This window comes from Puma concolor, chromosome B2, assembly GCF_028749965.1.
Source record: "Puma concolor isolate L17-30 chromosome B2, mPumCon1.1.hap2, whole genome shotgun sequence".
Taxonomy (NCBI): Eukaryota; Metazoa; Chordata; class Mammalia; order Carnivora; family Felidae; genus Puma; species Puma concolor.
Window position 1 is genome coordinate 73,425,651 of NC_141671.1, and position 13,951 is coordinate 73,439,601.

The 13,951-nt window shown below is 41.7% G+C and overlaps 1 protein-coding gene across 4 annotated transcripts in view; it reads left to right on the top strand.

Moving 5' to 3' along the window:
* The first annotated feature begins 1,263 nt into the window (after window positions 1-1,263).
* BCKDHB (branched chain keto acid dehydrogenase E1 subunit beta) overlaps window positions 1,264-13,951 on the top strand; it is a 210,429-nt gene continuing 197,741 nt past the window's right edge. For all 4 annotated transcript variants that reach the window (XR_015251344.1, XR_015251343.1, XM_086707298.1 and 1 more), the window contains exon 1: window positions 1,264-1,582. Coding sequence is in view for 2 of the 4 variants with exons in the window: in XM_086707298.1 (XP_086563424.1) it covers window positions 1,279-1,582 (304 nt within the window). In the remaining 2 variants the exon portion in view is untranslated. The remainder of the gene's footprint in view (window positions 1,583-13,951) is intronic.

The window sequence follows — 13,951 nt, forward strand, 5'->3', positions numbered from 1 at the left end:
ATTTTTATCTTTGCTCTTTGTTCTCTTCTTTTTTAAATGAAAATGTAGCTATGGCAATGTAATTTAATTTTTTCTGCTTCTCCTCCGTTAAAAAATAATAAAAAATATCACACATATAAAAATGAAAAACAATACAGCACCCACACCATCAAACGGAAGTAAATGGTAACAAAACCCAAGAATAAAAATCCCCCGAAGGTTGCATTTTTGAGCTTGGTGTAGGAGTTAGGAATAACGGATATAATTCTGGTTCCCTCTAGCAGTTTTTAATTTCTGTCTCTCAGTTCCAATCAGAAAACAGGCAGTTGGTTCATCTCCTGCCCTTTCTCCTCACCCCATTTCTTCTCTTTGCTCTCTTGCCTCCCATGTAAAACCAAACATAGTTTGGGAGGCCAAGAATGACGGAAGAGGAACATTCTTTTCCCCTTTTTCTTCCTCTTCATTTTCTCCCAGTCTTCTCCAAATTCTGTTTGGGCTTGTCCTTCCCCCCTCCCATCTTCATATGATGGAAACACTTTCACTTTTGTCCCATATTCTACTGTGATTTTTACATTCATGAGCAGGGAAGGTATCCTTTTAAACGTATGGATTTTTAAAAAGAAAGTTTGCGAAGTTGATTATTAGAAATGTAAATTAACCATTCGAATTCCCCAAGTTTTTAAGCTAGAGTAAGCCGGTCAGGTCCATTTTCCCTGCACCTGGGCAAAAATGCATCTGAATTCCTACTAAGTGGATTTATAGGCTGAAATCTAAGTTTATCTCTCCAACTATCCTCTAAATCCTGAAAAACAAAACCAGCAAAAATGTATACATGCTTATTAAGCGTTCAAGGAAGATATGGAAAAAGAGCGGAAGCTTTGAGCAGTGATTCCCCGTTTTCTGAAACCCAAAACCAATAACCAAGGCCAATCAGTAACCCTTTACATCTTTTACTTATAAAATAATACAGATAAAGAATAGGAGAGGAGAAAAAAGGTTACATTTTAAAAGAAAGTATAAATCTTAAAATGAAAAAGTTATCGGAGGTAACAATGCAAATGACATCAGAAAAGAACAAATCTAGGACTGGCGAGTCACATTACAGACACGCCTCCGCGTCCCGAGCCCACGCAGCGACTTTGAGAAGACTCCACCTTCAGGAACAATTTCATTGGAGCTCACCTGCCCGCTCGACCCCACCCCGTTTCCTCTGCCGCATGCGCACTACAGGCAAACGCCTGTGGCCTCCTTTCGTCACCTTCCCCACCCCCGAATTCCGAACTCGGATTGGCCTATTTCATGGGTCCGCCCCTTAGACCCAACCAATGTAGAAGTCGCCTCGGTGCTCCGCCCTCCCTGCCGGCAGTGTGCGGCCGCGTAGCTCGCCACCCTGGGCTGCAAGTGGGGATGGCGGCGTTTGCGGCGATTGCGGGGAGGCTGTTGGGGCTGCGTGCGGCTGGGACAGAGGGACGGTTGCTTCGGCTGCGAGGCGCGGGGCTGCAGCGGGCCTTGTTGCAGCCCGCCTCGGCCCATGGAGATGCGGCACAGAGGCGGCAGGTGGCTCACTTCACTTTCCAGCCCGACCCGGAGCCTCAGGAGTATGGTGAGCTAGGGGCTGCCCTGTCTGCTCCTGGTGCAACCCAGACTCCCAGGCCTGTGGGCGCCTCGCCAGGAGTGCCATCCTGCTCGTGTCGGCGGCGGCCGGCAGGCTGATCTCCTTGCATCTTGGTGTAATTCCTTCCCTGCTTTCTGGAGCCTCCCTACTATAGGGTTTGATTGTAGTTTCCACCTCGCTCTATTTTTGTGACTGAGCAACCCACGAGAGGCAGCCCCTCAGAACCCTCGAGTTGGGTGAGAGGGCATGCCGCGGTCTGGAGAGGTCGAGGGTGGAGGGATGGTGCCCAGGGATCCCCTCCTTTTCTCGTTTCTCCATCCTCGCTTTCTCAGCCGTGGCCCTAGGTGTTGTCTGTTTGTCCGGAGCTGGGCCATTAACTACAGGCAGCGGTATTTAAAAGAGAAATTTTTTTTCTTATTTTTAAAATGTTCTTTTATTACCTTTTTTTTTTTTTTTTTTTTTTTTTTTTTTTTTTGCTTTGGCAGAGAAGAGGAAACGGAAGGATTAAGTAATTGAATTGATTTTTCCCAAGGTCTTAAAACAGGTTGTTCTTAGACATGGGAAAGAACCCAGGTTTTCCATTTGAGCCTAGCAATGAGCCTGTGCTGGACTAGGCTGCCAAAAGGAGCAGATAATTGGTGAAGGTGACTGGAAGAGGAGGCCACTAGCACTCTCATTGGTAGGAAGGGCGCTAGCAAACTCTTCACAGTATGACAATTGCATGACTTTTACCATTTCTTCTGCAAGTTTTATGTGATCTCTGAAAGATCTAGTGTTTATTATCAGAACATTGGGAACATTTACCTTTTCTTTGTCTGATAACTTCTCACATGCTAGAGTGATATTTTTGGAAGGGTGTCTGTACTTGTGAATAATAAGTGTGAACATATATTGAGTGCTTACTGTAGGCAGGTACTATGCTGAAAAATCTACATTTGTTATTTCATTTGATGCTTAGCACAACTTTTAAAAGTGAGTAATGTTAACTGAGGTCTTGACATAGTTTGTCCAAGGTTACACAGATAAGTTAGTGATAGCTTCTGCTTTGGATTTTAATTATTCAGATTCTAGAGCTTCCATTCTAAACAATGGGCTATAATGCATGTAGAAATAATTTACTAAGAGGTGTCACACTTTTGTGAAACAGTAGATACCATGGTGAGTAGCAAGTTTTTCTCACCAACAAGATGAACCTTGAATTCAAAGAAACTTTCAAAAAGTTTCAAAGAAACTTTAGCCCAATACTTAAGGAATAGAATACAGTTCTTCTTCATCCCCCACCCCCCTTCCACAACTGTGAAATTACTAAAGTCCAGGTAGAATGATAATCATGTTTATATGTTTGTTCTTATTATAAAAATAATAAACACATGTTACATTAATTTGGACAATAGAAAAAAGTAAGAAAAAGTAATCTCACCACCCACTACTATTTGTAAATACTGCTAACGTTTTGGTGTGTATCCTTCCAGGTATTTCCTTTTAGTTTAGTAGAATTAAATTTTCCCGTAATTGTAGTTGTTTTTTTTTTTCAATATATGAAGTTTATTGTCAAATTGGTTTCCATACAACACCCAGTGCTCATCCCAAAAGATGCCCTCTTCAATACCCATCACCCACCCTCCCCTCCCTCCCACCCCCCCCCCCCCCCCATCAACCCTCAGTTTGTTCTCAGTTTTTAAGAGTCTCTTATGCTTTGGCTCTCTTCCACTCTAACCTCGTTTTGTAATTGTAGTTTTAATACAGGTACAATCTGCATTCTTTAATCAGAGGTATTTTCCTGTATTATTGCATAATTTTCATAACCTTCTTTCGAAGACAGTGTGTTCTGTGGAGTAGAAACACTGTAGTCCAGTGGTTGAAATCTTGGCCCTAGAATCAGATTGTCCTAGGATTGGTTTTGGCCCTGCTACCTATGCCTTTGGACTACTCACTTACCCTCTATAAGCCTCAGTTTCTTTGTAAGTAAGGAGTTACTAATAATACCTACTTCACAGGTTGCTATGAGGAGTAAAGACGATTTTGCACAATGTACACAAACCCAGTTTTGTCTGCTAAGAAACACTTATTAAGTGGAAACTTTTAATAATTACTATTATGCTTTTGTTTTACACTTTTGCAGTGTTATAAACAATGCGGATAGAAACGTTTGTGGATAGAAACGTTTCATGTTATCTTTTGTGTATCTGAGATTATTTCTTTAGGATAAATTCTAGGGATGAAATTTCTGACTCAAAGATATGAACAGTTTAATGGATTTTTAATGCATAGTTCAAATTATCCGTTTATATTTCCATCTGTGTGTATAGGAGGGTGAATATTGGGTGTCATGATAAAATCATGATTGTGCTGTGATACTGTGATTTATAATAAGAAGTACATATTGGTCTTTGTCCCCTTTTCCTGGCACAGAGCTCCTGAAACCTTTGAAATTTCTTTTGATGAGAGTAATAAAGATGTCTTGTTATGCTGATGGTAACTTTTTTGGAAGCTCCTTGTTCATCTAAGGGTGGGAGCTGGTCACTAGAGGAGTCAGTTGTGAGATTAGAGGGTTGGGACTTTCAGTTCTGGAGGTTCTGGAGGTTGAATGCATTTGATCAATCATGCCTACGTAATGAGGCGTCCTGTGGAAACCAAAAAGGATGGGATTTAGAGAGCTTTTGGGTTAGTGAATAGGTATTGGGTGAATAGAGGATTGGGGATAGTGGCATGCACAGAGAACGTGGGAGCTCCATACCTTGCCCTATGCATCTCTTACACCAGGCTGTTCCTGAGTTACATCCTTTTATATTAAGCCAGTAATATAGTAAGTAAAATATTTCTCTGAGTTCTGTGAGCCATTCTAGCAAATTAATTGAACCCAAAGAGAGGGCTGTTGGGACCTCCAGTCAGAAGCACAGGTGACGACCTGGATTTGCAGCTGGCCTCTGAACTGGGAGGTAGGCACAGTCTTACAAGGACCGAGCCCTTAATGTGTGGGATCTGATGGTAGCTCCAGGTCAATAGTGTCCGAATTGAGGTGAGTTGTAGGAGACTTAGCTGGTGTTGCAGAATTGCTTGGCTGTGTGTTAAAACACACACACACACACACACACACACACACACACACACACACACACACGAATTGGTATCAGAATTGTGTGTGTGCACACATGCTTGGATATTATGTGCTCACAGCATTTTGTTCTAATATATATTTGTTTTATTTCTATTAAGGAATAGTTACCAGATATTTGTTAGCTATATTTCTTTTTTCTTATGAATTGGATGTTCCTTGTTTTTGCACATTGAAAAATTTGTATGCGTAATAATCTTTTTCTATCAATACTGATCCTATGTACCATTATTGAACAACTGCTATATTCCACATGTGTGGTGGACATCAGTCTATAACCCTCACAGTAACCTTGTGACCTAGAGAGTATTATGCTCATTTTGTAGATGGGAAAATTGAAGCTCAGAGATGTTAGTGGCCTGCCCAAGTCTGAGTAGTGGCAGGGCCAGAATTTGAACCCAAATATGTCTACCTTTAAAGTCTCCCACACTAATTTTGTGTTAATGTTTTGTATATTAAAGATATTAATGAAGATAATAACTCTTTGTCTTTCGTGGATGCTGCAAATAGATTTATTTTTAAAATTTTGGTTACTTTGACACATGATAAAGACTGCTTAAATAGAGTGATGGGCAAGGTTGACCCTGAGGAGGTGACATTTAAACTTCACTGTGAGGAATGACAAAGGAACTACCTCCACAAAGACCAGGGTAGAACAGTCTTTTCCTGAAAGAAATAAGGACAAAGAATGATGAAATCCCTGAGGTGAGGTAAGCTTGTTCACTGGTGACCGGGGAAAGCCATCACCGTTGGGGAGATAGGCAGCTCTCAGAAAGATAGGCAGTTGTTCAAGGGTAATGAAGAGTCCTCTTTGTGAGAATGAAGGTCTTCTTTCCAGTATTAAAATTTGTAGAGAAGGGAACAACACAAGTAAAGAGAGGCTAGAAAGCCTAGGGTTTTATGAGGAATGTGAAGTAGTGATTTTATCTAGAGGAAAAAGGGGAGGGGTAGAAATAAGTTGGAAAGCCAGAAAAAAGGTTGGGGGGGTGGGACGTGGAGAAAAGATTGAATGTGGCTAATGTAGCTGACACTGTGCCAAGTGCATTACGCACAGGTTCAGATTTTATTCTGTGGGCTGTGGAGGACCGTTGATTGTTTATAGGCAAGAGAGTGACTTGACGTGTGCTTGAATGAGATTCTTGGGAGAGTTTATAGAATTGATTAGGAAAGTAAGGAGGCAGAGATCAGTTAGAGGGATGTTGTACTGTCCATGAGAGAGGATGTAATTGTTTAAACTTGGGGAGTGCCAATGGGAATAGTTGTGTTTTCGAAGGAATTGGCTGCATTTGGTGCTGTTTTGCCCATGGGGGCTAAGAGAAAGGGGTATCAGAGATGACTTTGCCATTTCTAGCCCGGGAGGCTGAAAGGATGGTAGAGTAGTGGTATCGCTCAAACAAATGAGGGATACTGGGGGAGAGGAGAGTGTTTTTGAAGAGAGGATGACTTAGGTTTGGATATGTTGATTGGATGTCTTAGTCCTTTTGGGCTGCTGTAACAAAATACCATAGGCTGGTGGCTTGTAAACAACAGTAATTTATTTTTCACAGTTCTAGAGGCTGGGAAGTCCAAGGTCAAGGCATTGACAGATTCTATGTCTGGTGAGGCCCCGCTTTCTGGTTCTCAGTCAGCTGTCTCATCACTGTGACATTGTATATAATGGAAAGAGTGAGGGAGCTCTGTGGGGTCTCTTTCTAAGGGCACAAATCCCTTTCAGCAGGGCTCTACCTTCATGACCTATTCATCACCCAAAGCCCCCCCCCCCCCCCCGCCCCAGTACCATTATATTGGGGATGAGGTTTCAACATATGAATTTGGGGAGGGGAACACAAACATTTATTCTGTAGCATTGGCGTTGTTGGCAGAATATAGCATCCTGAGGTCGGCTAGTCTGAGTGCTAGTCTGGCACCAAAACAACCATGTCAAAAGTTGGGACCTTTGAGACTAGATAATTCTCTTCGTATCTCTTTTCCCAGTCTTATCAGAATTGCCCCCAACTGTGTCCTTCCTTTTTTCTCTTCCTACTGTGTTTCCTTATTCTTTATCATTGCTCATCCAGACTTCTCCACGGCACCCCACCAAATGATAATAATGATGACAGAAGACACTTTTATAAGAGGTCACCTGGTACCAAGCACTATTCTGAGTGCCTTACATGTAGCAATTCGTTTAATCCTCATATAACAGTGCCGTGGCAGGTATCCTATTATCAACCATATTTTACAATGAAGAAACTTAGATACAAAGAGGTTAAACTTCTACTTCTTGACACTTGGGTGATGGGTATTAAGAAGGGCACTGGTTGTGACGAGCACTGGGTGTTTTATGGGAGTGATAAATCACGTGAAGCGAATATGACACTGTATGTTAACTCACTGGAATTTAAATATAAACTTGGAAAAAAAAACAACCCCAAACTTCCCCAAGTGACACTATCTGTATGAGGTGAAGCCAGGCTTCATTTTTAAGTGGTGTGCTCAGTTTGCTCTAAGAGGCCATGCCCCTGAGCACTCAACCTCACTGTCTTTTGCATTATTCGTACAATTTCTTCACACCACACTTTGCCCGCTCTTAACCCTACCTCAAACCTGGCTTTCCCCAAATTTGTTGCATCTTTTGTGTCTCATTTGAACAGAGACTCCTGTCCTCCTTTATTACTGTTATTTACCCACCTTCAAGTTTCTTTACTTATGGTCCAGGAACTTGCTTATTAGTTTCTCACCTCATCCCTGCACCTTTTTTTCATTTCCAGTGTCCAACACATTGATTCAGTAATTCTATACACTACTCAGTGTTCACCCAGATAAGTAAGGTCACAATCTGTCAGCATACACCATTATTACAGTATTATTTACTGTATTTCCTCTGCTCTATTTTTCATCCCATTCGTACTCCATTTTTGCTGTCATTTGGGAAATTGCAACTTTCTGGGGGCACTATTGCACGGAAGCTGAGAGCTGGGGTTCTTGAGTCAAACGTGCCTAAATTTGAGCCCCACTTTACAACTTAGCATTGTAAGATTGGCCGGGTTTATTAGTCTTCGTAAGCTTTCTTTTCTTCGTCTGTTCTGCCTCAGAGCATTGCTGGGGGTACCCAGCGAGGTAAGTCATGTAATTATTGGTGCCTGGTACTGGTTGTGCTAGATTCGGTCTCCCGATTCTAGAGTAGATGCTCTTAAATATTTGACCTTTGATAGTAATCATCTCGCTGAATTCCCACACTGGCCCTAGACATTAGATATTATTCCTGTCTTATGGAGTAGGCAATGGAGTGTCAGTGGTTAAGTAACTTTCCCAGTGGCCTCACAGATTCCAGGCCAGGCCTGCATGATTATGCCAGTGTGTGTGCTGACTTCATTGCTCTGTGTTGCTCCCCAAGAACACATCTGGGCCTCTCCCTGCCCCTGATTTTAGACATTGTGTGTATGCGTGTAGGTTTCTTTATTCATTCTGTGCATTTTAGTTTTCTTCTGGCTGCCAAACTTTGTGCTAGGTGCTTAGCACAAAACACAAATGTGGATATGGACCTGTCCTCATGGAATTTAAGTCTAGTGGGGGAGATGGACGAAAAATAGCAAGTAAATGCATACTTAAATCAATCCCAATTGCAATAAATGCCCTGTAAGACATGTTCAGGTGCTGGGAAAGAGAATAATAGAGACCTAACAAGGCCCCTAAGAAGAGGTTAGTATTTGACCAGCCTCTAAGCGATCAGGAAAGAGTATCCAAGGAGGTGTGAAGGAGGTGCCAGGCAGAGGACCCAACATGCGTGAAGGTTCTGACGTAGCAGGGAGCTTGCTGTGGTGGAGCTGAGAGAAGACTCAGGTGGTGAGCCTTGGGGACAGTGGTGCCAAATAGGGCTTTTGAAGTGAACAAGGATGAGATCAAGCAGGGCTTTGTGGATGTGATGAGGAGTAGGGCTTTATTCCAGGTGCAGTCAGAGAACTTGGAAGAATTTTGAGCAGAGGAGTAACATATGACATGCATTGCTTTTTAGGACTTCTTATAGCAGCTCTTTGATGAATGAGGGATGAAGGAGTAGAAGTGAGGAGGTGGTACTCTGGTCTGAATATATCATTTCCCCATTACTGTGTTGAAGCCCTAATCCCCAGTGTGATTGTATTTGGAGATGGGGTCCTTGGGAAGTGATTAGGTCATGAGGGTGGAGGCTTCGTTAATGGGATTAGAACCCTTATAAGAAAAGACACAAGAGAGATTATCTCTCTACCTTGTGAGGATACAGCAAGAAGATGGCCTTCTGCAAACTAGAAAGAGGGTTTTCATCAGGAACTCATCTTGATTTTGGATTTGGCAACCCCCCAAACAGTGAGAGATAAGTTTCTGTCGTTTAAGCCACTCAATCTGTGTGGTATTTTGTTACAGAGGCCAGCGCTGACTAAGGCCGTTAGGAGATGTTTTTCAGAAACAGGAAAGACATGGTGAGTTCTGGAATTAGGACATGGTTGGTAGTACTAGACTTTAAGCTATATGTTGGAAATAGTATATTTGGAAGCTGGATTGGATGGATTGAATATAAGGAATGAATAAAAGGAAGACATTCAAGGATACTTCCTCAATTTCTGGCCTGGTTGCTTGGGTGGAGGATAGTGCTGTTTGCTGAGATGCAGAAGACTGGTTTTGGGAGCAGACATCAAGCCTTCGGTTGTGTGCTTACTGAGTTAGAAAAGCCTGACACCCGAGTGGGGAATTGGTGATGGTTGGATATAAATCAGGAATTCAGAGGAGGAGTCTGGATTAGAGATACTCATTTGGGAGTGACCAGCATACAGAAGAGTTTAAAAAGCATTTAGAGACTGAGGAGAGAAATGTCCAGCTAAAGGGAGGGAAACAACTGTAGTTTGTTATACCATGACATGAGTTACCAGGTGCCCTGAGATGGGGACCCAGGGCTCCTAGCCATAGTTTCTTCAACTTTAAGGCTTTCTTAGGTCCTCCCAATGTTGGCCTCCGGTGGCAGCCCCCTCCCCCTTTACTAGCATCTTAAAAAGGCATTTGTGTTTATAGATCCTTCATTTATATTTTAATATAAAAGGTCCTGTCTCTCATATTTGAATGTTCCATGAAACTTACTTTACGGGTTAGAGTTTGGGAAACCCCATAGTAGGGATTAGAGCGGGCTAGAGGTACATTTCTGGCACATAGAAAGGGATTCCTGAAGAACAGGCATCTGGAGGGGTGGAAGAAGTTCTGTTGGATGAAAATAGGTAGTTTCTTAGGCATCTTTCCATTTTACAGTGTGGTTAATGCCAGATTATGCCACTAAAATCATCCATCATGCTTCAACAAGCATATACTGATGGTCGTGTTTGTGTTAGGCACTAAATGCTGAGGTTTCTAAGGAATATGACATGAAAATGCTGTAATACACATCAAGGACTAGGCAGCTCCGAGGAGGGCCAGTGCTGAATGTGCTGGCAGAAACTTTGGTTTCTGAAAGTAGACCCTAACTTTCCATATCATAGCTGTGTATTTTTTTAAAATGTTTATTCTGAGAGAGAGAGAGAGTGTACATGAGTTGGTGGGGGGGAGGGACAGAGAGAGAGGGAGAGAGAATCCCAAGCAGGCTCTGTGCTTACAGTGCAGAGCCCAACGGGGGCTCAGTCCCACCAACCACGATGACCTGAGCTGAAATCAAGAGTCAGATGCTTAACCGACTGAGCCACCCAGGTGCCCCCATAGCTGAGTATTTTTATTTGTTCAGGATCTAACTACAAACATACTTACTGTTAAACATGCCCTGCTGTTGACCTGATTTATTTCTAGAGACTGCTCCTCGGGCACTCATTTGCCATTTTTGTCTTACATGCTCTAGCTGTGTGGAAGGCTTCTGTCTTCAATGCTACTGCATACTGAGTAGTTACTCAGAATAACTGAAGATGCCATAGCAGTATCACTTCTGCCTCATTCCCCTGCTCCTGCAGTCTGACTTTGAATTGTAACACTGGTAGATGTTTTATCCTACTGTATTTCTTTCTCTTTAAGCAGTCCATTAGCAATATGCTTTGTAGATTTTATCTTTATTGAACCAGACTCATATGTTCATTTGTGTGGTCATTCCACAAATATTTATTGAGCACCTGCTACATGTCAGACATTGTTATGAGCACTAAGCATATACCTCTGATCAAAAACAGATAGGAATCCCTGACCTCTTAGGGCTCATGTTCTATTGTGTTCCTATTGTGTTCTGACCCTGCATTACCTGCCACTTTATGTTTGCAGCAGTGGTGATGGCCTATTTTTTCACATGCTCTACTTAGGATAATTTCGAGTGAGTAGCTCACTTCTAGCCATAAAGCTGTGTCTTACCAATGGGTGCCCATTAGCTTGTATGCTTGACTAGGGAAGTTGAACTGCTATGTATATTTTTGTTTTGTTATAACTTTTTATCTGGGAAAGAAGAGATGTCAGTCTGGTTTAGCAGCTTTTTATTAATATTGGTAATTGCATGATTGGGCAGCAGTGTTGAATAATTTTTAAGTGCTCATAGTTACATGTGCTACAGGCACATACTTTGTCATGAGGAACCATAGGCATGTCTTACCATGGTTTTTAATGTAACCTGTAGGAGAATAAGTAATTCTAAGGGAAATAAATATTTAAAATGATGTTACCTGTGAATAATTTGTGATTTCTTCCTGACCCATTCACAGACCATACTGCCACTTTAAAAATAATTGGGAGTAGATGTTACTATATTAAAATTATTTAAATCTTTTAAAAGCATCTGGTAGAACAGCAGTTAATCCAACCCCCTAAAATTTTGAATCTATTTGAAAAATATTCAGGAGTAGAAGTTTTTGTGCTTACATGGAAATAAAACCTTTAAATACTCTTATACTTTTTTTTCATACAAGATGAGTCAATTCTTGGTGGTAATTAAGCAATACTTTCCAGATTTACTTGGTATGTTTTTTTATTGTTAAAGTCTTTGCTTTCTTTGTAACTAAAACTTGTTGAATAGCGATGAAATAAGATGTCTCGGAGGCTGGCACAAAAACAGACACATAGACCAATGGAATAGAATAGAAACCCCAGAACTACACCCACAGACGTATGGCCAACTCATCTTTGACAAAGCAGGAAAGAACATCCAATGGAAAAAAGACAGTCTCTTTAACAAATGGTGCTGGGAGAACTGGACAGCAACATGCAGAAGGTTGAAACTAGACCACTTTCTCACACCATTCACAAAAATAAACTCCAAATGGATAAAGGACCTGAATGTGAGACAGGAAACCATCAAAACCTTAGAGGAGAAAGCAGGAAAAGACCTCTCTGACCTCAGCCGTAGCAATCTCTTACTCGACACATCCCCAAAGGCAAGGGAATTAAAAGCAAAAGTGAATTACTGGGACCTTATGAAGATAAAAAGCTTCTGCACAGCAAAGGAAACAACCAACAAAACTAAAAGGCAACCAACGGAATGGGAAAAGATATTTGCAAATGACCTATCGGACAAAGGGCTAGTATCCAAAATCTATAAAGAGCTCACCAAACTCCACACCCGAAAAGCAAATAACCCAGTGAAGAAATGGGCAGAAAACATGAATAGACACTTCTCTAAAGAAGACATCCGGATGGCCAACAGGCACATGAAAAGATGTTCAGCGTCGCTCCTTATCAGGGAAATACAAATCAAAACCACACTCAGGTATCACCTCACGCCAGTCAGAGTGGCCAAAATGAACAAATCAGGAGACTATAGATGCTGGAGAGGATGTGGAGAAACGGGAACCCTCTTGCACTGTTGGTGGGAATGCAAATTGGTGCAGCCGCTCTGGAAAGCAGTGTGGAGGTTCCTCAGAAAATTAAAAATAGACCTACCCTATGACCCAGCAATAGCACTGCTAGGAATTTATCCAAGGGACACAGGAGTACTGATGCATAGGGGCACTTGTACCCCAATGTTCATAGCAGCACTCTCAACAATAGCCAAATTATGGAAAGAGCCTGAATGTCCATCAACTGATGAATGGATAAAGAAATTGTGGTTTATATACACAATGGAGTACTACGTGGCAATGAGAAAAAATGAAATATGGCCTTTTGTAGCAACGTGGATGGAACTGGAGAGTGTGATGCTAAGTGAAATAAGCCATACAGAGAAAGACAGATACCATATGGTTTCACTCTTATGTGGATCCTGAGAAACTTAAGAGAAACCCATGGGGGAGGGGAACAAAAAAAAAAAAGAGGTTAGAGTGGGAGAGAGCCAAAGCATAAGAGGCTGTTGAGAACTGAGAACAAACTGAGGGTTGATGGGGGGTGGGAGGGAGGAGAGGGTGGGTGATGGGTACTGAGGAGGGCACCTTTTGGGATGAGCACTGGGTGTTGTATGGAAACCAATTTGACAATAAATTTCATATATAAATAAAAAAAAAAAGAAAAAAAAATAAATTCAGAAGAACCAAAAAAAAAAAAAAAAAAAAAAAGATGTCTCAGAGGCATTCAGGATTAATTCAGATGGTCAGCATACTTGAAATAAACATCACCTTAGGTGTTTAGGCATTTTTATCCTCCTTAGCTCCTTAGCTATGAAAATCATAATAGACAAAAAAAAAAAATCTGCCTTTAGGAAATGTATGAAATGGGAGAAGGAATGGGAATATCATGGCAGTCAGAAAAAAAGTTTGCCCTAAACCATTATCATCTGATGCTGGGTACCAATAAACACTATTAAAGAGTTTTTATAGAATGGAGAAGGATTTAAGGCGAGCATCTATTTAAATGATATAGCCTTAGCCTGAAGAGAAATAAATTTTGAAGTTATCACAGACATGTGGTTTGCTTATGTATCCTTTGGTGTAGATGGCATAACAGTACTGTACTTTCTTGAATGAATTCCCATTATCCCCACCAAAAATAAGAGTAGAAACAGGACTTTATTCTTGGCACAGATGGCAGCAGGGCATTTTTGAGTGGATATTGCCAAGACTTGAAGCCTGGGCATTCAGCAGTGCGGAAGGGGTCAGAGCAGTTAAGACAAGGTTGAGCGTCAGTGGATATTGGGAGATGGAAGATATCATAGATCAGAGCCTGCTGTGGATCCAGGCTGGGCTTGGGACAAAGATGAGTCTTCAAGAAAAGGGTGAGTGACCAGCATGTGTCATGGCCAGAGTGTTGATGGCAACAGCACTAGCTGTTGTGACCCACATTGTGAATTAGATCTTGGCTTTTGGGACACAGCAAGTTACCAAGGAGTACAGAGGTTAGATGGGACA